Source organism: Balearica regulorum, chromosome 15 (genome assembly GCF_011004875.1).
Source record: "Balearica regulorum gibbericeps isolate bBalReg1 chromosome 15, bBalReg1.pri, whole genome shotgun sequence".
NCBI classification, from domain to species: domain Eukaryota; kingdom Metazoa; phylum Chordata; class Aves; order Gruiformes; family Gruidae; genus Balearica; species Balearica regulorum.
The window spans coordinates 10,930,909-10,957,447 of NC_046198.1; the positions used below are offsets into that span (position 1 = coordinate 10,930,909).

At 55.8% G+C, this 26,539-nt stretch overlaps 1 protein-coding gene across 4 annotated transcripts in view; it reads right to left on the reverse strand.

Moving 5' to 3' along the window:
* MPRIP (myosin phosphatase Rho interacting protein) overlaps nucleotides 1–26,539 on the reverse strand; it is an 81,198-nt gene that overhangs the window by 46,560 nt on the left and 8,099 nt on the right. For all 4 annotated transcript variants that reach the window (XM_075768090.1, XM_075768087.1, XM_075768089.1 and 1 more), the window contains exons 2-3: nucleotides 23,048–23,125; nucleotides 21,156–21,221 (exon numbers count right to left, since the gene is read on the reverse strand). In XM_075768090.1, the coding sequence (XP_075624205.1) occupies nucleotides 21,156–21,221; nucleotides 23,048–23,125 (144 nt within the window). The remainder of the gene's footprint in view (nucleotides 1–21,155; nucleotides 21,222–23,047; nucleotides 23,126–26,539) is intronic.

A 26,539-nucleotide genomic window follows, 5' to 3' on the forward strand; every position in this document is an offset into this window, starting at 1 on the left:
CAGCACTGACGAGAGCTGACAGGTCCATCTGGAGTGGGGCTGGCTCATCCGATTACAGCACAGCCACCCGCTCCCCATGCATGGTGCCTGCAGCCCTCCCTCCCCAAGCAGTGATGCCATGTCTCCCCTATCCCCAGCCTGCCTGGGTCCCACCAGGCTCGGTGACACTGGGGTCCCCCCCCACATCCTGATGCAAACCTGCACTTGGGGCATAAATGACCGAGCAGAGGGACCCCTCCATATTGCCCACGGCACCGAACGGGCACCCAAAGTAGCCTGCAGCCACCTCCTCACCCTGCCAAAGCCTCCTTGTGCCCTCCAGATGGCTGGGCCAACGGGGAGATGGATTTTTGGCAATGTTGTTATGGTTTTCACCATGGAAACTGCTTCCCCTGCCAGTAAAACCCCTCCAAAAGCAGCCTGTGCCATGCAAAGAAGAAGCAACTGGGGAGAGCTCGATGGCCACAGCTTACTACCCCTGGAAATTCAGATTAGACCCACAAAGCCCCTGGTTTACCCATCTGTGGGCTGTGGGAAATAGCTCCTTTTCCCAGGAAAAGGGCTTTCCCTGCAGCTATGTCCCCAGGCGGGAGCATCCTATGACAGCCCGGGGTGGCATGGAGCCGTCTTGGGTGCTGCAGCATCAGTGCCCAGTATGGGCACACAAATGGGACCAGTTGTGCATGAGGGACACCAAAACCTTCTCTTTTCCTTCATGGAAACCAGCATCAGCATCCACAGACCCCACAGGATGGAGGGAGGGAGGGAGAGCAAAGCGGAGCCCAGACCCCCGGCACAGTGCATGCACAGCTGCCCGCCCTGCACCACTGCGGGTAGTCAGCTCTAAGAGGATTTTTTTGTCTTAAGACAACAAAAATAAAACCCCGCTTTCCGGAAGCTATAAAAACCCAACGGAAAAACTTTCTCCTGTTCCAAGTGGAGTCTTGGAAACGTTTTTGTCTTGCTGGCCTTCAGCACAGCCAAAGCCTCCAGGACTGTAAGGTCTGGGTCCGACCCCCTTCCCTACCGAGAGCATTTTTGCACCAGGGAACACAACCAGGATGGGGAAAAAAGGGGATGAGGGTGGCTCCAGGAGGGAGCCCCAGTCCCTCACAGGGACTCTGGGCCACTTGGTCCCTCTTGCCACAGGCACCCCTCGACTCCCTGGGAGGCTTCGAAGGGATTTGGCAGGGAGCTGGCACAGGAGGAGACAGCTCCCTGCGAAACCCGCCTGCTCTCCTCCCTCTTTAACCCCATGGCAGTGTTCAGGGCGGCTTCCCCCACTGCTCACACCCAGACCTGACCCAAGCATGCCTGGAGCGGAGGAGCCGGTTTGGGGCCCCCACACCGCCATGCCAGCCCTGTGAAGTGGTTTTGCCGTGCACCCCTCCTTGTGAGGGTGAACACACAGCCTGACGCATGGGTCCCTGTCCACCACTGTGCCTCCGACCCAGGACGCCAGGAGAGGGGCTGCGAGCAAAGCTGGGACTGCTCTCCTTGCACCTGCAGCTGGGGACAAGGATGGGCACCAGGGACAAATCCTCCACCCCACAGTAGCCCCTCTGCACCCCCACACCTCTCAACAGCAAATGAAACCCGACTGACCAGCAGCTTCACTCACTCAGGATGTAAATTCCTTTACACCTATTTCTTTCCTTCCTTGGAGGCAGCGCAGGCACTTTGAAGCAAAGCGAAATGCAAATAGTGCCAGGTAGAAACATGTACGCACACATGCAAACTCCACTGAGGCAAAGGACGGGGCTCGGGCAGCACTGCAACCCAGGAGCACCCCAAAACCAGCCGGGGATCCCTGGCAGAGGAGCTGGCAATGGCGCACGGCTGCTCTCCCCAAGGAACCAGGAGAACAGGGACAGCCCTCGTGCCGAAGCTGCAGGGTAGTGGTGTGGGAGCAGGGGAGATGGGAGAGGCTCTGCAGCAGGGGATGAGGACACATGGACCCCTTCTCTACCTCTGAGCACCCATTTCCATGTTGAGGGGTTTCTCAGGGCTGGGGATCCCCAGGGCAGGACAAGCAGAGCTGGTCCCCAGACTGGTCCCAGGCCAGGTGAGGACTGCGTGGCTCCAGCAATTGGAAGGGAATAAATAAATGCAAAAGCAGGGAGGTGTAACACAGCAGAGACGCCAAAACAATAACAAGGCTGGGACTTCAACCAGCCCTTTGAAGAGCAGATGCTTTGATACAAGGTTGAACCCAGCGTCAGACCCCAGGGCCATGGGGAGGCTTTGTGTCCAGGTGAGGCAGGAGTGGACGCTCAGGCTCAGCTCCTGCTCCAGCTGCTGGCTTCCGCCGGTCCCTGCCTCGGGACAACCCTGTCCCCAGGCGCTGGTCCTACCTTTGCCATTTCCCATACTGCTGTCAAGGATGGAGCACACAGCTACCCCACGACTGGATCTGGTGCCTGCGTGTGTCTTTTAACTGGGGAGAGGAGAGGAAGCCCAGCAGGGTGCACCAGCAGAGGACACCACTATGGGTACCATCACAAGCAGTAGCTCTCCTCAGTGGCACTGGTCACCTCCGGCCCAGCAAGCAGAGCAGCCCCCCATTGCTCACCATGTGCCGGCATGGAGAAGGCAGCACCCGCACCATATGAGCAGCTACAGCTCTCCACGCTGCCAGTACCAGCAGAGGAACTGGAGCCAAGAAACAACTGTGTTGCTGTTTCCCTCTGGTATGACAGATCCATAGTTACACACACACGTGCGCACAGCGTCCCCCTCCTTACTACACAAACCCTACAGTATGCCCTCCTCCTCCTCCTCCTCCTCTGCCTTCCTGGGTGCCCAGGACACGAATCACACCATGCTCTCCACATCCACAATGCCAGCGGCCTCCAGACAAGATGCAGGGACCTTCAGATGGATGCTCTTAAGATGTGGAGCCCAGCAACTGCAGCATCCCCCAATCTGGACAGTGGAAAGGAGGGAAAGAAAGAATGCGGACCTCTTACAAGCCCAAGCAGAGCATTACTGGGGAGAGCCAGGTGCTGCGGCAGGAGGATGCACAGTGCTGGACACTCCATGGGCAATGAACTCCCAGGCGCATGGGGCTGATGCTGTACATCAACAGGATTTATCTGCAAGAGTCCCTCAGTTCCATACGGTTTTGCAGGTCTGAGATAGAAGTATAGGATTCGTTAGATTCAACAATTTCCAAATTTTCTCCAACTACCTTCCCTGTCATTTCTAATGTGTGGGCATTGTAGGAACTCGATCCGAAATACAACAGAACTTTGCTCAGCAACTGTACACAAGATGTTTTCTGAGCAGGTAACCCTGCGGTCAAGATCCCGAGGAGCGGCTCTGCCATGGCCTCGGTGGGACACGGCCAATGCCCACGCTGTTCTCCAGGGCTATTACACAACGTGGGTTGATGAAATCTGGAACACAACCTTTAAAGAAAGGCGATGGGGCAGGGGGAGGAGGAAACCAAACAAAAGGGACATTTTACTTTCTGCCAAGAACCAGGAGGGGAAGGGAAAAAAAAAAAACCCACAACCATTTGTCTATCTCACATGGCGGGCTGGTTGCCTTGGCACCAGGGCCCGGCTGTCCCGAGGGGGAGATAGCGGCTCTGCCGTCCTGCTCCGCCGTGACGCTGGACAGGAAGGGCTCAGGCTCCGACTGGCTCTGCCCTGGCTCCCAGTGCCGCCCCAGAGCAGCAGTGAGCCTGCAGCGCCTGGGGAAGAGACATCCACGCTGCCTCCATAAATGCTTCTTGACAAATGTTAATTCTCCGAGCTAAAATATTCATGAGGGTGGCTGCCAAGGAGCACGCTGCTCATTCGCAGCACTCGAGTACTCTGCAAAGGCAGCTGCAGTGTTTGCTAAAAGCTTCACCCATCCCTGGTGCCTGAGCTCAGCTGATCATGGTGCTCAAGGCGGGATGCAAGCACGATCTCGGCTGGGCTGCAGCATGGGAGGGAGCAAGACTCGGCTGCCCCATCGCCACAGGCACATCAGAATAACGTGGAGACAACCGTGCCTCGGGTGAGGGCAGCAATGCAGCTGGGACAGGCAGCTCCTGGCACCAGCGCAGCACAGGAAACCCACACCAGTGCCGCCTCCATCATTCCCACCCGGAAGCCATCAGCATGAAAGCATCAACTCCTTGAAAAAAATCACAGGGAGCTCCCTTTTCAGCCATGCGAGGCTACGCACGGCTTCCCTAAATCCCAGCTGGGGATGCACCGTGCACACAGCAGGGCTGGCTCCACTGGTGGGCTCAGCTGGGGGCTACTACTGGGGCTACGCTCAGCCTGCCGGTGGGCGGCCGCAGTGTGGCCCGAGCTGCCCAGGCGCTGGGCAAGTGAAGCTGGCAGAGCAGCAGGGCTTTAATGAGCACTTTAGGCTTCCTGCCACCAGGCACGAGGCTATCAATACAGGCACAATGCGACCGCAGCTCTGTGGCGGGCAGATTTTATTACACTTATAGATCGTCTAACAGGCTGAGCATCCTGGATTTATTAAATTAGACAAAGACTCTTGAAAACGACCTCTGCGGGCTCTGCAAAAGGATGGACTGGAGCAGTCACCCGTCAAAGGGAAGCAGAAGGTTGTGCTCCTCCATCCCACACCTCCCTGCAAGCAGAAGCACTCTCCCATCCCCACCATCCCCAAGACAGCTCTCTGCTCTCCCTGTGCCATCCAAGCAGGAGGCAGGTATCTTTTCTGGGCCACCTGAGCACACTTTTCCCACTTTCAGCCTTCCCGTATCAGCACCTACTGCTCAGTGAAGCCACCGAGAAGCCTCCAGCTTGCTCGGACCATGCACCAGGCAACAGAAAAGCAAATTTTTACCGTGGACAAGGGAATGCAATGGAGGTAACAAGCAACACGTGTCCCTCCAGCACCTCTGCATGCACACCTCGTGCCCCCGTGCAAGGAACAGGGGAAGACGCCCCCAAATCTCACTGCTGCCTTGGCTTGCCAGCCAGCCAGAAGCCATCGCCCCTTCCACAGACGGAGGCAGAAGCAGTCCTCTGCAGATGTGGCCCTGGCATGTGCCAGCGTGGCTTTGCACCGGCAGCAAACCTGGCTCGTGGTGCCACCAGCAGCTGCCCTGTGCCAGCATGCGGAGTGCAGCCAGTGATGCAGGAACGCCCTCCCGGTTGGATAAATGCCGTAACACTTCCCTCGGCCCCAACATACATTTCCCCACCACTGTCCCCTGCTTCTTCATCACAGGCACCCACAGCCGGCTCCTGAAATTTGTTTTGCCAGAGCAGCTCCCCACAGCCCCAGGTCACCACCCCAAGGAACTGGGTCAGGGAGACAGGCTGGGAGGATGGGTTAGCAAACCCCACACACGCCTGTCCCTGCATGCCGGGCCCCTGTAGAGCACTCCTGAGCCTCTACCAGCAGATAAAACAACATCAGCTCCACTTTCGCCAGGGGGAAGGAATTTTCTTCCCTGGGAGCAGTTTGGGGAGGGGGTGAAGTGCAGGGGCTGGGCAGGAGAGTTCAGCCAGGGGCCGCTTTTAAGCTGAGTCGGTGTTTACGTCCACAGACAGCGAGTCTAAACACTGAGCGAGGTCGCGAGCTGCCTGCAAACTGCCCGCAAGCTGCCCGCGAGCACCCTCGGGCTCCTCTCGCACCCAGCGCCACCTCGGCGAGGCACGGGCAGCACCCATCCTGGGGGTGCCCAGGTAGCAAGTTTGGGGCCATGCATCCCATCTGCAGCCCTGTCGTCACGAGTGCCCATCTGGGGAGCGCACGCCGGAGCGGAGGGAGCCCGGTCGGGGCTGTGCGGGAGGCTGGAGCTGGCTTGTCTTGGCCTTATATGGCGATTTTCGCGCTGTTCTTGTAGCTCCCAGCTGCTCCCCACCCCAAAGCGGGGTCGGGAGCTGGCAGCCAGCGCCTTGCCTGCCTCCTTCCTGTTAACCTCTTTCCTGCTGAACAGCCTCCGAGGGGTCCATGCATGACAGGGATGGCTGTATCCCGTCCTGACACAACCGCCCGCACCAGGAAGGGAGGGTCAGCAAACCCGGTGATGGTCACCAAGTGGGTGCAACTTCCCTCGGTGCTGGGGTCCAACCTTCTGGGTCCTTGGCAGCATCCCCAAATCCAGGGAGCCCTTTGGGGGAGCTTGCATCCGTGCACACACATGCTCCATGTCCAACGCTGCTGGAGGGGATGAGGAACAGAAGATGCAGAGAACATTGGCACCGTGACGAGAACGAGAGCAAAGTCCCACCAGGATGGGGGTCAAGGGGCTGCTCTGAGCTGCCATCTTGGCTCTTTGGGGACCAAAGCAAAAGCTCAGCATTGCACAGGCACTTGCCAGCCCCACCATGCTGGAGGCACCATCTCACAGCCCTGCAAACCCAAGAGTTATTCTTCCTTCTTGCTCTCCGGGATTTAAATGCATTTAAAATGCAAAATGTCCTCCTCCCCTCCTAGAAGGGGGGTGGGAGGAATACATGATAACGGATTCGACCCCATCTGCTCACAGCTGCCAGCGTGGCATCTTCCCCGCTCCTCGACACGCAGGCACAGCAGCTACCCAGCCAAAGAGGAAGCACATATCTGCAGTGTTCAAGCAAGTTGTCATGGTAATCAACCCAATGGCAAAAGCCTGGCGAGATCAAGTGCCGGGACCGTACATGTGGCGAGGGACCGAAGCCTAGTGCAGGAACCATGGTGGGCAAGTTGCCTGCAGAGGGAAATGCAGTCATTTGGGGGTGGGAAGGAAAGGTGGGCTTCATTTGCATCTTGATATTTGAATTTTAAATTGCACTGTTCCAAATTGGCCTTGTCAACTTTATTCTCCACCCCCTCGGTGTAGGAGACAAGTCCCAGGTGGTCTCTGCACCGTGCACTGCCAGGCACACACGTGCAGGCACTCACCACCACTTCCATGCACGCCAGCTCGCGTGTTCCTCCCCAGGAGCAAAGGGTTTCACCAAAACGTTAGAAACCATGTCCCCATAGCAGGACTCATAAGGTCACCCACACACAGAGATGGTCACAGACATGGAGATGTCAATTTCGGAGACAAGTCAGGAGGTGGAAAGCTTGGATCGAGGCAGGATGATCTCCACCCGTGTTGGCCAGTCCTGGTCAGCCGCAGCTGGACCTGGATTTCTGCTTCATGAGGAGTGAAGGAAACAGCTCGAGCACGCACCTGGGCATCGGCTGTGCTGGAGACCTGAGGTCGAATCGGGGCAGGCTCTGCCCAATGGCCCAGGCTGGCCCCGCTAACCACTCACACCAGGGCCAAGGCTGCTGCACTGACTCTCCAGAGACCTTTCACTTTTGAGCCTAGAGTTGAGTAGAAAAACTGGCAAGAAGGGCAATGCTCTTCCTCAGGATCCTTACGGCAGCTACGAAAAGGTGTGAAAGACATTTCAGTGAAAAGTGCTTCGCACCTTGAGAAAAATCTGAGATTAACCCAGGGCAAAGCTGCCTTGCTGCTGGATTTTGGAGCCAGTCTTCTTGCAAAGTGGGAAAACATTTGCAGTTGATGTGGGCTGCAATGTTATTTACAGCACCAAGTGCTGCTGGAATGACTCCCAAGGTCTTCTGCTCAGCACTGCTCCAACCTAGGGGCAACTCCGACCACAGCCAAGGGCCACCCGAGGTGCCACCAGCCTTGCAGCACGGAGGTGTGCTGCAGAGTGCACGGAGACCGGGCAATGGCTGAGATGTACGAGGTCACCTCACTGCATCTGGCACCCAAAATCAGACCATGTGGAGAGACTTGGGAAGATCCAGACTAGAAATCTGAGAGGAGAGAAGGGGCTGTGGAAGGAGCTGCTGCTTTTGTCTTCTCTGAACCATCAAGGATAGGCATGGCTGAGGTATGAGCCATCCAAGGGAAGCAGCAAATTAAATCGAAGCCCTGTACCTCCCTAAGTGAATCCATCTCTCCTCCAGCCTAGAGGGGAAGGAGGAACAGGTCTCCTGGTCTCCTGGTCTCCAGCCATCCCACAACCTCTCCTGCAAACACACCCGAGCAAAAGAATCAGAGCAAACACACAGCAACAGACCGAGCCACCAGCACCGTCACAGCTGTGCAAAGCCACCTCCGACAGCCATCATCTTGAGCTCTGGATAATTTAAGGCCCTGCATTATGCCAGCTCAAGAAGCACAGTGAACTGCACACAGAGAAAGGCAAGTGCTTCCCACAATAAAAGAGTAAATAAAATGGCAAGACATTTCCTGGTGTCTTAGCAGAAGAAAAAGAAAACAAAGAACTTTCAGTTCCGTATGAACTAGAAATTTTCAGTTTTTCACTAAAACACAAAAATAAAGCAAGCACCACCTTGCAATGGACAAAGTCAGGAAAGCTCTGCTGAACACTCTCACAAGACGTAGGGTTAGACCCACTCAAGCCAACTCCATCCGACCAGCTGACCCAATGCTGTACTGCAGGGCCACGGCTGTGGTTTCTCCCTGGTTTGGCTTCTTTTGGGCTCAGCTGAACTGAAAATTTGCTCGAGAAATTTTGCTTTACAGTGGGCAAAGGCAATTTATTTGTGGTCAACACTCTTCCCACCCCATCACACGTACACAGGTCACCCCGCACCCACCTGCTCTCCCTTCTGTGGGGAAATAGCAGGCTCCAGTCTGGCTGTAGCAAAGCAGACACCGGTTACATCTCACACTGCATTATCTCCTGTGGGACTCATGCACTATGGCACTGCCACCATGGTGGGGTTTCCCCCAAGCCCTCACCTTCACCCCTGAGGACTGTCAATACAGCATCTTGCACCAGTGCTCAATGACTGCAAACGAGGTGAGGAAAGCCCTGGGGATCGGCAGCACCAGATCTGCTGGAGGCTCGAGCAACTCCCACGGGCGCAGATGCTTCAGTGGAAGTTCTTGAATCCAGCCAAATTAGCCTGGAAATCTCATTACTCCCCAGCACTGCTCTTACGAGCTTTGCAGAGCTTCCTGCCGGGCTGGGAATACCACGCAACCGGGCTCCCAGGGCGCTTGGGGGTCTGCAGCTGAAGGTGCAAGGGTCAATCCAAGCAGAACAGCTTGGGGTGGTTTTGCCAACCAAACAGCAGCCACACCCTGCACCCCATGCCTCACCCCTATAGAAAACCCCATACCTGCTCTGCTCTGCATTGCTCCCAGCACCTTCCAGACAAGCTTGGACTCTGCAGACCTTCCCCAAAGCCAAGGCAGTGGCTGGTGAGTGTTTTCCAACCTTTGACCATTGGCCACTGAATGGCACAAAATAGGAGGCCAAGAAAGGCAGTTCCAAGGAGAAAAGCTCCCAACAGGTGCATGCGGCTGTTGCGGTGCAAGGAGAGCACCCAGCAACGACTTGAGCTGGGCTTTGCTGCCACATGCAAGGTGCAGTGGAGGTGCCGATGCAGACAGCAAAGACCCATCCTGGCCAGGCAGGCACCGCTGGGTTCAAAGGCAAGTGGCACCTGGGAGGAAAAGCACTCTGAGTGCCTGCCACGGCCAGGGACAAAGGCTGGGAATAATATGCCAGGCTGCTGGAGCCGTTCCCATGTCCCGAGAGAGCAATGTTTTCTCCCTAAACCTGCTGCTCCCATCTGGCTCCTGCACGGCTGTGAGCTGCTCCTTGGGAGCACTCCTCACAAGCTCTCCTTCGGGGCAGCCATTTGGCCCCAGCAGGGAGGAGCAATCTGGGGTGGTGCACCCGAGGGGGATGAGCCTGAGGAGGTTTCTCCATCCCCCATGCCTAGGACGACAGACTTCACCCCCCTGCATCGGCCTGTGAATGGCATTAACTGCCCAAGCAAGCCCAACATCCCCTTCCTCCAGACATCTGCTCCATCCATAATCCTTGCTGTCCCTCCCCTAATGGGAAAGCAGCCAGAAAAGCAACCAAAACCCTAATTATATCCCAGTACCTCCCCAGTGCCCTGGTGATCTGCTGTGACTTTATCGATGTGGTTGCAGCAGGGCTGATGAAACAGGGAGGAAAGGGCCAAGGCTGGGCGTGCTCCAAAAACCCACCCTTTCTCCTCAGCCACAGCATCAGTGCAAATCCCTTGCAAGCGCCGGGTGCTGCCGGGACATGTCTAAATCAACTGTGCTCCTGTCCCCTCTGCCTCCTCTCCCCAGGGACCTTGTCACCCGAGGGAAACACTGCAAGCATCATGGTATGGGGACGGAGAGGAGAGCGGTGACAACTGTGGGCTGCAGCAAGAGAGCAGCCCAGGGCCTTGCTGCAGGTCCTCAGGGCATTCTTTGGCCACAGAATCATGGAGAGCCACAGCTACGGCACCTGGAGCCACAGCACCCGTGGCACAGGGTGTGCAAGAGCAGGGACCCCTGGGATCACATCCCCGCAGCCCCACAGCGAGGGGTGCAATGGCAACGGAGACGTGGCATGGCCCTGGGTGCATGCCAGGAAAATATGGGGAAATACCCCTCCCTGATAGGTGGGAGCCTTCCCCAGCTCCCCGTGGACCCCGGAGCAGCCCAAGCCCCACACGCAGCAACTCTGCCCCAGGGACCTGCTCTCCCTTAAAAGCAGAGGAGGTCGCAGAGGAGCCGTGCTGCCCGCAGTGGGTGGCAGGGTGCAAGCCGTGTTAATATACACAGACACATCAGCTCCTGGATCCTGCGGGAAGGAGGTGAAGGGTAACGTGAAGTTGCTGTGCACATGATTTTCCTATGGTAATTTTAACCTTCAGCAAGACTGAGTGGCTGTTTTACCTTGTTGCCTACTTACAGTCAGACTTCAGTGACTGCAGGGAAGAGTCTCTTCCACAGCTTTGAAGGGACAGGGCAAAATAAAAACATCTTAGAAAATACCTACTAGCAAAAGCACATTCACACACTGTTACATGATCTGGTATGACGACCAAGCAGTATTTTGCTGGCATTTTTTCTTCTACCTTATATATCTTGTAGCCCACGATAACTCAATGAGCAAGACCAGTAATAAAACCTGCTCGAGAATTCTCATTTTTCACCAGAAATGCCTCAAAACAGCTCGGACAAAAGGTGGAAGACTTCTGCGAAAACCCTGCATTCAGTTACCCTGAGAAAAGCCGTTTACAAAACCTCACTGAAGACGTCGGCTTGTCTCCATGCAAGTTTTAACCTGACAATGTCCCTTTTACAGACTCCAAACCCAATGAATAATGCATGTCCGGGATAAACCAGAAATATAATATTCACTAATGCTTACCGTAACAGAGAAACAAGGACTGCAAATAGGTAATTTATTAACCCCAAACCGTGTTGCTGCTTGAACAGAGTGCACACCTCGGCTTTCAGCCCCAAAAACACCAGCAGAAAATTTGCTCTTGAGCTGTGGCAAGAGCATGCCAAGGGCTGGCTGAGACCCCTCACTCTCACCACACCCCCAGCACAAACGTGCCTCGTCCTGGACTCTGCAAGATACCAATGGGGGACCCCCCCACCCCCCCCGCACCAAGAACAAGGCTGGGAGCTGCCACCCTCCTTCCTCCTCCTCAGGGGCCGCAGCTGCCCCTTCGCTGGGAGGAGAGCAGCGGTGGGAAGCCCACAACCCTACGCTCGCCCGCGGCTCCAGCCGCTTTCTCAGGCATTCCAAAATTTGGCTGGAGCCTCTTTTTGCAGCACCACCCCCCATGGCTGGACGCCTGCCTAATTGCGTATTTATTTATTTCTGCATTTTCCCAGCTCCCCGCACACACTGGCGCAGGGTGGGGGGAAGCTGAGGCCGGCTCCCAGGCAGACCCAAAAAAAAAAACCCCGGGGCAGAGCAGCTCCCTCCCATTCCCTGGAAGCCGGGAAGCAGGGGACTGGTCGGGAAGAGGGTGGGAGCAGGGGGCAGGAAGGGGGGATGCCGGAGGCATCACCCACCCCCTTTGCTTTGTGCGCGCGCTTGGGGAAATTAAAAATAGCTGCGTCCAAAGAGTGGCCGCAAGCGCCACAAAGAGTGTGTTGAGCGGAGGCAGCTGCAAGCTATTTGCTGCCCCCAGTAATCAGCATCTCGGCTTGCATAGCCCCCCCGGCCCCTTCCTCCCCTGCCAGAAGCCGCCGCTGCCTTTCTCCAACCCACATATGTCATGTCAACAATCAATGAATACAGGATCTCTGCCGGGGAAAAAAGGGGGAACACACTTTGATTTTCGGAGCAGCTTTGTTGCCTTGTTCAATTCACGTCCTCATCCTCCTTTCTGAGCTGTCACCAAGTGTTCTGCAGCACCAAATCCCACCAGGTGAGGCCAGGATACCCCATGCCACCCAGCAGAGATGGCACCCTTTGCAGGAACAGGGATGTGCATGCACTAGGACGCCGCTTCTTCCAGGGATTCCTTTACACAAGGGGAAAAGGGGTGCTATTGCCCAGCATTACCCAACCTGTAGCCCACAGCCCACTGGTGGTCCTCACTGACCTCAGCCGGTGGCCTGCAACAGGGCTGGAAAGAATTAAAACCAACCCCATCCCCAGTGCCACACGTTGCAGCTGGCAGGTACAGGGGCCATGCCGCAGGCAGCTCATGTCACACCCCCTCCCTGGCACCAAGCAACAATGGGGCAAAAAAAAAAATTGTGGTTTTGTTGGGTGAGTTGGTCGTTCGTGTCTCTGCAAACAGGCACGGCCACCCAGGGACCAGGGGATGCTTGGGAGCCCAGCGATCGGACACGCACCAAAGGCACCCACTGCTGCAGCCCCTTCCTCTGCTGCCTGCGGGGACTACAGCACAGCTCCCACTGCCTTCATTTCAACAAGAAAAAGGAAAACAAAAAAGGAAAACAAGGAAAAAGCAACTGGAGCAACTGCCCGTAGTAAATACCAGCGCTACCATCTGTCACTCGCTGCTGCGGTATTCGAGGTTGTTGCCGGAGTGCTGTGTTTTGTTAGACATTTACAGCGTGGTGGGACACAGAGGAAAGGCAGGTCCAAGGCCACCGTGTGAGGCGGAGGGGGGGGAACGCCAGCCGGGGCCCGAAGGACTCACATGAGGGTAATCGTACGCCAAGCAATTAGTTGTGTCATTTCACTACCAGCTCTGACATCTTCACTGCTAAATGCCATTAGAGGTGGGTTTGATTTCTGCATTAACATTTTACAGCAGATCATGATTTTTCTTTCACCAAGAGCCTGCAAGCCAGGCTGGAGGCCTTGGGTACAGAGCCCAGGTTTCCAGAAGTCACAAAGAAGAAACTCCAGCTGCTGCAAGCGCCTGTATCACTCTGCCTCCCATAAACTAGATAAATCCAAATTTATAATCCAGCTCATTTCCCTCACTGCTCTTGCGCACGTCTTCTACACAAACATCTTTGTTAGGTCTCAGGAGACGGAAGAGTAAGGAAAAAGCAGAAAGGACAGAGCCACTTGAACCTGTTCTTGTTGCTCAGCGTAAGAGCAATTCCAGCTTTGCAGCTCGCCCCGCAGAAGACAATAGGGGCTGTGTTGTTTCCAGGAAGGAAGCACCTGGGCCAGGTCATCAAAGCTGCTCGTTCATTAGGAGGTCGCTGGCTGTATCGAGCTCTCCCAACTCTGCTTTCACCCTCTCACCTTCTATTAACTCCTAAACCTCCCACCATGGACTGCTTCACACCAGGTCCTCTCCCAAGCGGGTCCTGCAGGCACTGAACGCTCTTCTCAGGAGGCTTGGATGTGGACATCACCATCCTCCATCCACACTCAAGAAGACGTGAACAGAAACAGCTGGCTTGATCCATCTAAGCTCACAGTAAACACAGGCACTTCTGGGGCCCCAGTAATGGTCCCTGGCCATGGACCTAGCTGCCAGGACTGGGTTTGGAGCCAGCCCTGGAGGAGCCCTTCCCTGTTCTCTCAGCCCCCACAAACCATCCCTCTGCAGCTCAGCAGTTTTACTTCCCCTAACACCACGCTAAACCAAAAAGAGGTAAAATAGAAGAGAGGAGGGTAGGGAACCATTCATGGAGCCACCCACAAGTGTCTCAACAGCAGGACCCACCTCAGCAGCAACCGGGGCCAGACACTTTGAGCAAACAGAACAGGGAAGACATGAACCCCCCTGAAGCCACTGTTACAGGATCCCCACAGCCCACCCCAGTAACTAAAATGACACTGGGTCAGCATCAAGAAAGACGTTAATATTAGAAAGACCACAAACGAGGATCTGCATGTCCTCCTAACTCCTTCAAGGCTGCTTGGCCCCAGCTTCAGCGATGTCCTGGGGAACGAGCTCCCAGGGCTCCCTGGAGGTTCATGGATTTTTTTTTTTTTCCTCAAAAGCACTATAGAAAATTAAACACAACAAATACATCAAAGATCCCTGAGCTCTGCAGGGAACCACCAACACTTGTGCTGTCTCTACACCTCCTGTAAAGCACTCACGAGGATGTGTTTTGTCCCCTCTTCCTTGTACCCTGACTTCTGGTGTCCCTCTCCTGCCCAGCTGTCCTGGAGGAGAAAGGATCACTGCTCCACAATTATTCCCAACATTTCCTTATTTCTACTGCATCATCTTTGAGATATGCACTAAACATCCCAGGTGACACATCCACACAGATCATCTTCCACCCCGCTCCCCACCAAACCAGTTATTTCCTCGGCTCTGCTGCCCACCGTTGCCCATCACTCCCATCCTAGCTGGCTCACATCCTGCACGATTTCCCATCCACACCACAACCATGAATCCAGAAGCTCCTGGATGGAGCCATTTCCTCCCACCATTGCATAAAGTGGTGAGACTGGCAAGGCACTATCACCAGCATTCGCTGAGGTGACACATCACCTCCAGACCATCACAGGATGTGGCTGTGCAAGGAGTGGCTTTCCCTCTCCATTGGGGTTGAACCAAAAACCAGACAAGCCGGGAAGAAAGTCCTCCCACTGCAAGACCAAGTCAGACCCACGTCCTGGAAAAAAACTGAGGGGGGTCCCTGCTGCCATCCGAGCCTCGCACAGCTGCTCTCCTCCACCCCCTTCTGTTTCAGCTTGCTTTAAATTTGAAACACGCCTTGATTCAAACCAAAAGCTTTTTATGCTCAACAGAAACCGAAAGTCTTGAAGATCTGGCAAACAGAGGCACGGGCAAAATTGCATCCTTGGGGGGAAACACCAGGATGAGGGGAAGGGGGGGGTCTGTACAGCCTGGTGCTCCCACAGAGGAGGGGGCAGGGTGAGCTTGGAAACACTTAAATGGCAAAACGTGTGGAAAAAGTAAGGACAGAGAGGCCAGGATGTTTAAGGTTCGTTTTTAATCCCTGCCAATGAATTTCCATTCCGTGCCAAGACTGAAGTAAACTGCTTTGATCTGAAAAGGAGAAGAAAAACACATGCACAGATTCTTGGCTTCTTAAAACAATATAGATGACAAAGGAGGGAACTACGATGAAAATTAACACGGTGCAGCTCTGCTGACAGTGACGTTTTAAAATGCCCCTTTCTTCCAAATAAAGAGGATTTTGGAGGGGAGTTGACTGGGAAACAATAATTACACACATCACAGCATCATCAGGCACACATCCCTCTCTCCCTCTGATCCCCCACCAGCAGCCACCGACGCTTACACCACTCTCCTTTTTTACCCATTTATCAATTCCTTAGGTTTCCGCGGCCGGGAGCGGGACTTGAGGTCGCACAGGTCTCCAGATGTGACCCCGCAGCCCCCTGCGCAGTGTCAGACCTCCCACCTCCGACCTGGCCTCTCTTCTCCTATTTATACTCATGGCCCAGGGGTCCTGGTGCTCCCCTAACCATTGCCAGATGCCGGGCTAGCCTCGCTTTTCATCCTGCCCTGGTCCTATCAGCTCCCAGGTCCCTCCTGACCTCGCTCTCAGCCATCGTGGGCTAGAGCGGGGATGTCCGCTCCATCATATGGAGGTTAACACTATTATGATCCGCCTGAGTCCTTAGGAGCAGGACTGCCACGCTGTGAGCCCAGGAAGGGTCTGCAACAGCACCGCAGAAGACGCAACCACCCAACTCCATACGCGTGAGCTAAACTCTGGCACAGAGGCAGCTGACTACTGCTTTAAGCATCCTCTTAGACCTCCCTCCCAAACAGCAGTCTTAATGTCCCCTCTGCCAATTTTAGAAAGCAACTTGACTCCACAAATAAGGGGTAGGGTAGAGGCAGGGCTCATAGCCCATCCTCACACTTTGCCCCATCACGCTGGAAGGCGCCAAACATGAAGCAAGGCCAGTTTGCTGGGAGGACACATCATGCCCCATCCTGATCCTTCACAGGGATTTTTGTTGTTATCCATAGCAAAAAAAAGTTTGATTCTCCCAGGTGAGCCTGACTTTTGTCCTGCTTTCAAACCAGCATATCTACAAAGAAAAAAGCCCAAAATTAATAGTCTCAGGCAGCCACTGAAAGGAGACCTGGTGTGATGGGACAATACCCCAAGGGAGGATGCAGCTGCCCCTCTGCTCTTGCTGGGGGCAAAGCACTGCCACAATTGCCAACCTAGCATAAACCCCAGCCCAGGGGAAGTGGCAGAGGGGTAAACTGAGGCAAAGAGATTAGGCCTGGCCCACAGACATGTAACAAGTCATTAAAAAACTGGACTAGAGATCCAAACCCTCTTCTCTGACCTGCTCTTGCCACGGGGCTGGATCCATCCCCTCCTGCACACCCACTGCCTCTCCACTACGTTCCCACGCAGCAGGGCTCTATTTATAGAGACATCGGCCACTAATTATAGATTGCGGCAATCAAAACAAAAGGAGGCAAATGCTCTGCACTTGCCAGCTCCATCCCCTTACCCCAGCACTATTTTTGTGGCAGCTGCTATACCTCAACCGAAACCTCCCAAACCGCCCCAGCACCGTGGTGCCAGGCTGCTCTCCTGCTGCTGCAGCAGCAGCGGTTTTGCTGGAGACCACAGGGTGTTATATCAGGAGGGCTGAGACCTTTCGCAGCACGAGACATCAGAAGGTGCAGTTGCCAGCACCAGTTTGGGCATCTCCCCCTGGACAGAACATGCTGGGATGCAGCCACCAGGCAGGCAGCAGCCGAGGGAAGCTTTGCTCACCGTCCTGGCACAGGTTCCCCTCGTCCCCTCAAGTGACTGTGATCCCTCCCAGCCTGGGCAGGGCTGTTTCCCTACAAGCTAAAGACATTATCCTCTCTAGCTTCAAATATCCTGAAGTACCAAAGGTCTAAGCTCTTCAGGTGACCCACCTCCAAAAGAAGTTTCTGGATGCATTTCCCTTGGCTTAGGTTTTCTGGCAGTCTCTAGCCTCACACTAACATGCTGTGCAACAGGGAACCAGGGAACGCATCTCTCTGGAAAACCAAGGAAGTGCCACAGGACTGGAGAGTACACAGGGGCAAATGTCCCCGGACACTCACAATGCAATGGCTCGTCTCCAAGCCTGTCCCTGCCTACAGTTCACCCTCTTTTCTGTCTTCCCTCAACTCAATATAAGAGTGTTTTCACCATTCTCCAGCTGCTGCAGAGAAATATCAGCCCCTGAACATAATTCAGCCCTGCACAGAGGTTTATCAAATGGCAGGAGCAAGCTAGTGCCAAGGGGTAATCGCAGTGGTTCAGCATGCGAAGGCAACCCCGAGCAATCGCACAACCTCCGCATCCACTCATGGCTGGGAGGGAGGAATGTCTGCACGTCTGAGCAGGCTTGGCTTAGCCAGGGCTCGGCAGAGCTGGGAACGGCTGCTGGCACACTCCCTGTGGAGGGGAAGGGGATGCGCTCAGTTTGGTGTTCCCAGCGGCCACACAGCCTCTGGGTGCAGTGCCGGCACAAGGCTGGGGCTGCTGGCAGGAATAGCACCCAGCGTGAAAGAGGGAGACCCCAGGGAGTGAATCTGGCAGCTCAGCCTGGCTCTGAGGGGATGGAGGCCCATAGCCTGTGCACATCCTCCCCGTCACAGCCTTTGTGCGGAACTGGTTTGGGTTTTCAGAGTGAAAATATGGCAGAGAAAAAGGATGGGCATACAGAAAGAGGGCAGCCAAGTAGGAGCACAGGCTCAGGATCAGCTCAGGGACACCTGTGGGCAGATCTCAGGAGGGTGCTGGTGCCTGCTTGTCCCACCTTCTCCTAAGGGATTTCCTTGCCCAAAATGCTCTGATCCAACACCAAACTTGACCCACGCCATGGCAAAAGGCTCCTGTGCCCAAGGCTGCCCCATCCCATGGCCTCTGCGTACTGCAGCACCAACGTCTTTGGAGACCCCCTGAGGTCTCCCCAGCTCACGGCTGGGTTTCAAGCCACCCCTCCACACCCCTCTGCTCTTCAATTCACCAGGAATGAGACGCAGGGTCTCCCTGGCCAGGCACAGGAGTGTCTCCACTGCCATCGCCAGCCTGGGGTTCCACTCCGAAGCCCACCCCTCCCACTTTTAATAAGAGCAGAAATTGTCAAACCCACAAAATTAATGTCTAACAGGTTCAAGGCAGAGCAATTCAATTCCCACTTGCAACTGCCTGGGAGATCTCTGGCCAGCTGCTGCCCGGCTCCCAGCATGCTGCAGAGGCCACCTCCACACCGAGGTCCCTATGGGACCTCCACCTGGCTCCTGGAGGGGCAACTGGGGCACACTGGGGGTAGATCATCCCTGCAGGAGCTGCAAAGTGGATCCCACATGCAAAAAAAGCGTCCCCGCTGCGTGTGGGAGAGGCACTTCCCGGGCAAGGTCCCAGCCCCGTTACTCCTCCCTGGCCCATGGAGGTGGTGGGGACACAGTAAGGAGCTGGCACAGCCAGCGGGGTGGAGAGCCACAGGCAGGGAGCAGGCGAGCACCTTGGGCGAGGATCTAGTGTACCCCAGCAACTCTAGCCAGCAATGCCCGAGGTGTGGTGGGCACAGGGCTGGGTCCTCGCATCCCCCGTGGGGATGTGCCTGCTGACAGCCTGAGCTGAGTGCCACCATTTCCCTCCAGTGACCCCCAAGACTCAGCCATCACAGCCTGATGCTGTAGGTCCCAAACCCACTGGAGCCGTGGCACCCTCTGAGCCACGCTCTGTCCCTGCCCAGGCAGGAAAGCCGCACCCCAGCTGAGCCCCAGTGTGCTCAACACGCCGCACCCAGCTGCTCCCCACAGGTCCCCCCTCCTTGCACAGACCAGCCAAAGGCTGAGGGCTAACACCCGCGTGGGGTCTTGGTTCTGACATAAGGGGGCTTGCTGGGAGCCTGGTGGTACTGGGATCACGGTCCTGCTGGAGCAGAAACCTGCATGGCAATGGGCACGGGTTACTCCCAGGGACCAGCAGAAAAGCTGTGCAGGAGTTACCTGACCCCCTGTAAACACAGCCTCCCAGCAGACAGGGAGCGAGACTGGCCCCACTGAGGGGACACGTTCCCACATGTGGAAGAAGATGGCCCGTCTGTCCTCCGTCAGCCTCTCAGCCCCGCTCCTGCATGGGCTGAGCGACAACAAAACCCCCTGTTCCCTCCTGCTTGGAGCCTTTTCCCCCTGCCCCAGCCCAGCCAGCATGGCAGGGGATGCTCCAGTGCCACGGGTTGGAAGGGGCCGGGGGAGGCTGTGCCCAACTGTTGCCAGGCGACACCTTTAGCAGAGCCGGTGCAAACAGCAGCAGGGATCCCACACAGTGATGTGCTCTGCGAAAAGGCCAGGAGGGTATTTTTTACACCATGTGTCAAACCCTGATGAGGAGAGGGAGCTGTGACCATGTCCTCCATCTGCGGCCATGGCAAGGCTGGACCGAAGCGCTCCTGCAGGACCCACTGCACCACGAAGGGCCATGACAGCAGGGGGTCCTGGTGCCCCATCCCGGCAGTGCTCTGCTGGGTCAGAGCAGTCCCACAGAGCACGCAGGGCTGGAGGGATGCAGGGACCCAGCAGTGGCTGAGGAGGGGGTCCAGCCTGGGACCACCACGGGTCAACCCATGCTGCACACATGCATGCTCCCTTTGTTTGTTTGTTGTTTTTTCCATTTTTACCCTTCTCAAGGGGAAAAAGCCCAAGAAGTGCCCGGAGAACTGTGGGATGCTTCCCCCATCCTCAGTGTGCTCTCTAGCAACAGTCCCCAGTGACACGGGGGGTCCAGAGAGGAGGGCACAGGGCTGGGGCACTGCTCATCTACTCCTGACAGAGGCAGCAGTGCCTGGGGCAGATCAACCTCTCAAGGATGCAAAGTCAAAAAAAAAAAAAAAAAATTAAACCCCATTTTTCCTAATGTCCTTCTACCTCTCATTGGATCAGGGCATCTCCCCATCCCATCCAGCCACACACCACTCTCCTGCCGCTGTACGACATGAAACACCAGCCCAGCGCAGAGCCAGGTTGCTGAGACACTAAAAATGTATTGAAAGCCACCGCTCCTACCCCAGACATTTAAATTATTTAGGGCACTTGGATCAACCTCAGGAAAAAATACAAACAAACAAGGCATGAAACTTGAACAACACTCGCTGTGCTGCCTTGTCTCCCTGTCCCACAGTGCCCTCAAAGGAGGCATCGGCGGAGGACCAAGGCATGCCACCCTCGCAGGGAGCCTCCCTGCCACAGACACAGGTCCCCACACGTCCCAGCCCCGTGTGTGTGCACATACACTCCCCACATCCCGATGCACCCAGCTTCGTGAGCCTTCCGCCCAGGTGGATCCCAGCACACCGGCACCCGCCGTCCTGTGCCAGCATGCTCAACCTTGGGCCCCTTCCCACAGGCGTGCTGTAGCCGGAAGGATAAATCGGCAGCCCAAGGCAGTCACGGCAGGGCTGACCCCACTGGGCTCATCATCCCCATTTTGCAGCTCACAGCAAATGGGTTTCCTTTCGTCTCCCCGCTCTGTTTTACCAAGGGGAGCATTGCCGGCGGCGTGCCACAGCTCCAGGGTGGCAAGCAGTGGGAAGGCGTTCCAGCTGACCTACTTTTCCGAGGCATCGCTAGGCAGGGCCTCCTTCCCAGGCTCTGCCGAGGCGATTCACCGCCACCAAACCCCAGCTGGCACAAGGCAGGGTGGAAAGGAGCGGGGGGGGGACCCTGGGGACCCCACCAACGCGGGATGTCGGCAACTGATCAACCCCAAGCCAGGTCGGGACCCACACGCCTCCTAAACACCCATCGTGCTCCACTGACCGTCCACCAAGCTCCCATGCAAACCCAGCCTGGCTGTAAGTTCAAGCCCAGAGCAAAACTCTTCGCCAGTTAGGCGGAGACCTCCCCACACTATACCAGGCGCATCACCAGAGGCTCCTCCAAGGGCAGCAGAGGTGGCCCTGGCTGATCCCCACAGCCTCAATGAACATGGCTGTGCGCCTCCGCCGGGCAGCACTTACCATCTCGTCGAGGGCGTAGCGCAGCAGCCCGTGCTCGTAGAGGATGAAGAACCGACGCTGCCATTTCTGCAAGAGAAGACAGCAAAGCAGGTCACAGCAGCACCCACAGGCCTCATCAGGGGTACCAGAGCTGCGCCCCACAACACTGAGGCAGAGAAAAGGCACCGAAACCCCTTCATGGCAGGGGACTCGTGACAACAGGGCACATGCCCAGGTGTCACTGAGCACTGGACCACAGCTCAGTGAGAGAAGGGGGCACCCCCAGCACTGCAGGGACTGTTCCTAAAGGGCGATGAATGTTGCAGAAGTATTTCTGCTCAGCCTCTCACACCCCAAACCTCCTGAAGCATGCCCACAAATCTCATCACTGCTCTCCAAGAGACACAAGTCCTGCAGGACAGCAGAGGGATCTCCCAACTAAGTGCTCCCAGCTCTCGGCTTCATCCTGCATGGTCTATTCCAGCACCCAGTGCTGCAGGGTGACAGGGTGTCATGCTAGGTGGTCCCCAGCAGTGCATCAGCTGGATTTGGATGGTGGCTACACCTCCAGGGGTGGCACTACCTAGATGGTCTTTCCTACCGCGGCACCACACTGGCACTGCTGCTTCTGCAGCCACACAGCAAAACAGATTGGAGACTGATCTGGCTGGAAAATTGCCTTTTTTTTGTGTGTGCCAGGATGTTTTCAGCCAAGAGCAAAAACTGGTTGAGCAGGCTGAAATAAAAAAGGTCCTAGATTCATAGCCCCAGTGCAGCAATTCTTATCTCGCTTTTCTCAGCCCTTTGGGCAAAGTCCAAGGTGCTCAGGGACAAGCAAAACTACTGAGGACCCTGTGGACCTCCGCATGCCCCAGCTTAGCAAGCTGCCTTCGCTCCAGGGGGGACCCAAGTCCCATGTCCCCGCAATGGTGGGCCAGCAAGCCTGCGACTGGCTGTGACTCCAAATAATGACCCATATACCCCAGGCTGAACTCAGAAGCCAATTCTTGTTCACTCGGGAGAGATTTTTTTTTTATTACTAGCAGCTCTGAGAGCATTTTGGCTGCGTGACAAAGGGTTCACGGACCATTGCCATCCCTCCCACGCACAAGACAGCCCTGTCCTGGCGGCCTCAGCAGCAAGTTTGCTGGAAGAGCAGCTTGGGGACAGGCAGGGAGTCCTTGTCACAAGCCAGTGAAAGGACGTCAGCCTGGCCACATCTTTCTGGGCCTCACACTGCCCAGGGCAGGAAAGCGGAGGATGCTCCAACCCCACATGATGCTGCTGTTACTGCAAGGCACAAGCAAACCCCTTTGGGCAGGAGCTGAGCATGCCCCACTCTGTTTGCGGATCTCTGCTGCCAACACGCTCAGCTTCAGAGCTCCGCAGGGTTACAGCAAACAGGAATCACCTCTCAGTCCCTTCCTTGCTGCAGGACCTGCCTGACACTGAGGTATCTGCATTAGAGGATGGGATGCAGCCTCCCTCCAGGGCTCTGGGCATACCCATAATGAGCTGCAGAAAATCAAGTAGTTGTTTCCAAGCACCAAAGGGAACCTAAGTGCCTTGCCGATGGGTCTCGGCCAGCCCGAGAGCCTTCCTGTCAGCGTGGCATGTGCCAGGCCAACCAGACCAGCATCAAGGCATCAAAAAGCAACAGCAGCAAGCAATAAAACTGCAGTGCCCCAGCCTGTTGCCCAGCACAGAAGACCTTGCAGCCCAGAGAAAGCATTTGAGCCCTGCTGCAGAAAACATCTCCTGGCTTCCTGGTTTGCACAAGGGGATGGGGGCATGGAGGTGCCTGCAGCACTCCCGGGGCTGCAGCCACCTCTGCAGGCAGGCACAGGCCCTCACTGCTCCTCCTGCCACCCCCCACCCACATCACGGAGAGAGGGTATCTTGGCTTCGCTTACCCGGGAGCGATGGACAGGGTTGTCAAAATCCGTTCCTTCTGGGGCCAGCAGCAGCCAGCCACCATAAATGGGTTTGGCCTGCAAAGAAACAGCAGAGAAACATCAGGCACAGAGGAAACTTGCTCATCATGGACCAGCACTGCAGGGGATCACTGGTCAGGGACCATGGGAAATTACACCAGCCCCCAGCACGAAGGCAGCTGCACAAGTTCAGGCTCCTGCACACAGGCAAACTCAGCCCTGCCAGCACAGGGAACATGATGCTTACTGGCAACCTGTGGTGTTATATACACTGTGTGCAAACAGGACCGAGATGAGGACTCAGGAGAGGTAAAACCCCAGCCACAAACACCAAACCTGGCTGCTTCTGCATGGCATTGCACCAAGAGAACCAACCTTCCGGGTACTGCCAAGCTGCAGAGCCTGTCCTCACTGACAGCTCTTCCTCTCGCCATCAGCAGCATGCCTCTACTCCAAAGCAAAAGCATACTCCAAAGGAGAGCTCGATGTTTTTCTTTTGTTAATTAAGAGAGGAAAAACTACCCAGCGCTGGCAGTTCTCCAGCTCACAGCCGCTTCCCGTGCCGTGCACATCCAACACCCGTTTCCCCACAGGGGTGGCCTCTGCCAGCCTGCTCCTCCCCACCAGCAGCTTCCAGCAGCCCACAGCCGAGCGCGCAGGAAGGTCAGAGCCAAGCGGAGGGAAAACAGCTCATTCAGCCAGCCGGGAAGAGAAAGGGAAAGAATACCCGGAAATAAATGCCTTGCAGCACTGCCATTTATCAGTGGAAAAAAAAAAATCCAGGCGCTTTCCACCGGTGGTGTGGGTGCAGAAGCAGCCGGTGCAAAGCAGACCCACACTACAGCGAATGATGGGATGGGCATGGACGCCAGGCATGTCCTCCCCTGCAAAGTCCTGCACGTCCTGCTGCCTGTCAAGCTGCAAACTATTAGCCAACCCCATTCCTGGCAAGGGCTGGGGCCAAATCCTGGTGCAAGAGTGGCGAGGCATTGCCACACCAGCGAGGCAGCTCTGTGGAGGCACCGGGACAGGACAGGAGGGAGGAAACCCAGGGCAGATCCAGCTTCAGGAGCCCCTGGGTACAAGGGCACTGCTTTCCACCATGAAACATCCACACGTGCCTAGCCCCAACTTGGCCGCACAGCGACAGGGACACACATTCCCAGCTCCTCTCGAAATTATTTATCTTGTTGCTTTCATTCTTTTCTTTTTCCTTTTTTTTTTTTTCTTAAAGCTTAAAACTGTTTCCAATTCAGTACCTCCCCTAGATTCCTCCTGCCAGTTTCTGTGGTTTTGTAATGTTAAAAAAAAAAGTTTCCCCTCTGGAAAAATCCCTGCAAACAATAGAAGAAACTGCCTATGCACCAAAAACTGTCAAACGCATGAAGCACTGAGTAAGCAAACTGGAAACAAGCTGGAGGAGCCCATTTACTGTTTATAAAGTGAAAAGAAATAACAAAGTCTCTTTTTCCTTCCCACAAAGTGATGTATCAGCTCTAGGTGTTGCTCTCCCAGCAGCTAGGAAAACATGATTTGAGACGGACCCTCCTTCCTTCCCCCTCTCTTTAAAGGGGATTAAAGACAATGAAAATGGAGCGCTGGGAGTAGGATCCAATTTTGGGGAGTTGCTTTCCTCCCTTCCAGGGTACCCCCGCACCCTCCTGTTCGCATGACCAGCAGAAGCCTCACCCACACCAGTGGCACTGCTGGCGCAGAATGGCACCCCGCAGGCCCCGCAGCCCCCAGCCCTCCCAGGGTTTGGCGAGGAGTCCCTCGTCCTCCTTCACCCCCCGTCCTGCTCACCTGGGTGCTGGCGCCCTGCTCGCCCGTGGCCCCCATGCTGCCCCCCAGCCGGCACGGCACCCGCTCTATGCCCAGCCCTGCGCTGCCCACGCTGCCAGCACCCAGCAGGGTGAGCCATGCTCCGCCACTCCCCGGCACGCCCCGCCAGTAGCACACCCTGCACCCCCACCCAAAGGTGCCCGTGACGCATCTTGTGCCCGTGTGAGGGGAGGACTTTGGAATGGGGGCTCCCACCGCTCCCCGCTGTGCTGGGATGTGGCCGCGGCCACCAGTGTGGCCTGTGCAGGGCCGCTTGCAACAGCCTTTCACAAATTTCTCTTCTGTTTTACAAGAGGAAAAGCAAAATTGCAAATAAATAACTAAAAGTGACCCACCAGGGAGCTGGGAAGTGCCTCCAACAGGTCACTGCAGCAGGGAAGGGGGCTCCCCGAACTCCCACGAAACGCACTGACAGCGAGCACTGAGCAACCAGCTCCGGTGCTTGAGAAGATACTGTGAGTGGCCTTCACCACCCGGGAATGAAGAAGATGACAGCAAAGGCAGTATGCGGCATCCTGGACGCTTGGTACCACCACGCCAAGGCAGCACCCTGAGGAGCCCTCGGCAGCGATACTATGGGCAGCCAAGCCGCTTGCAGGACTCAGCCCTCCTCTGTCCCCCAGTTTTATCCTCCATGCCCCAGCACAGCCCCTGGGCATGGCCAAGTGCTAACCCAGCAAAGACCCACGAGCAAAATCTCTCCCCAACACAAGCCGCAGCACTGCAGCCCTCCTGGCAGGACTGTCCCACGCCACCCCAGGCACCCCACTGCACCCCAACAGCACCCAGCCCCACACAGCCCCCAGCGTGACAGGCAGCGGGCACATCCGAGTGTCACGCTGGGGATGAAGTAATTGTGAAAGCCAAACAGGGGACACCGTCACCAGGGTCAGCAGCAAGCAGCCTCAACCTCAGTGTGGATTGAACCCCACACCAGACGTTATTTTGCCCTCAACCACTCCAATTTTGGCTCAACTGACCATATATAAAGCACCAAGCACCTGAAATACATGCCCTTAGCATGGTCATTGCTTTACCAGCACCATAAAAAAGCACCAGTGGGCTATACTTATTTCAGCAGAAGCATCCTATTTCAGATATTGAAACCAAAATAGCTGAAAGGTATGAATTAGAGCCAGCCGGCGTGGGCAGCCTGGTTCCACCCGCCAACAGATGAATGCTCAGCAGCGCTTTTTAAAGCCAAACCAAAACAATCTACTGCTAAAACCAGGCAAGTGCCCAGAGAGGTACAAGCCTAAATAAAAGGGATATGAATTAGCGCACAAAGTGTCTGAAATAAACCCATCGCACCTGCATTGGGGCGTCCCTGCTGAAGCAAGGTTTAAAATAAACCCGCTTGACGCTGCTGCAGGAGGCAGATCCAGAGGAGTGTTACCGTACCAAGATGGAGCTGGAACCACACGTCGCTTCGCACCAGCTCAGCTTCCTCCAGAAAGCTCAGCAAGGAGAGGAAAATGCAACACTCAGCACTGAGCAAGAGCTCAGAGCAAAAACTTCCCCTGTCCAAGCAGATCCGTCCAACTACACATTAAGGGACGGCATTAGAGCAGCCCCAGGGTTCCCAGGATGCCTTTGGCACGCAGAGCTCCGGCGACGTCCGAAGGGCAG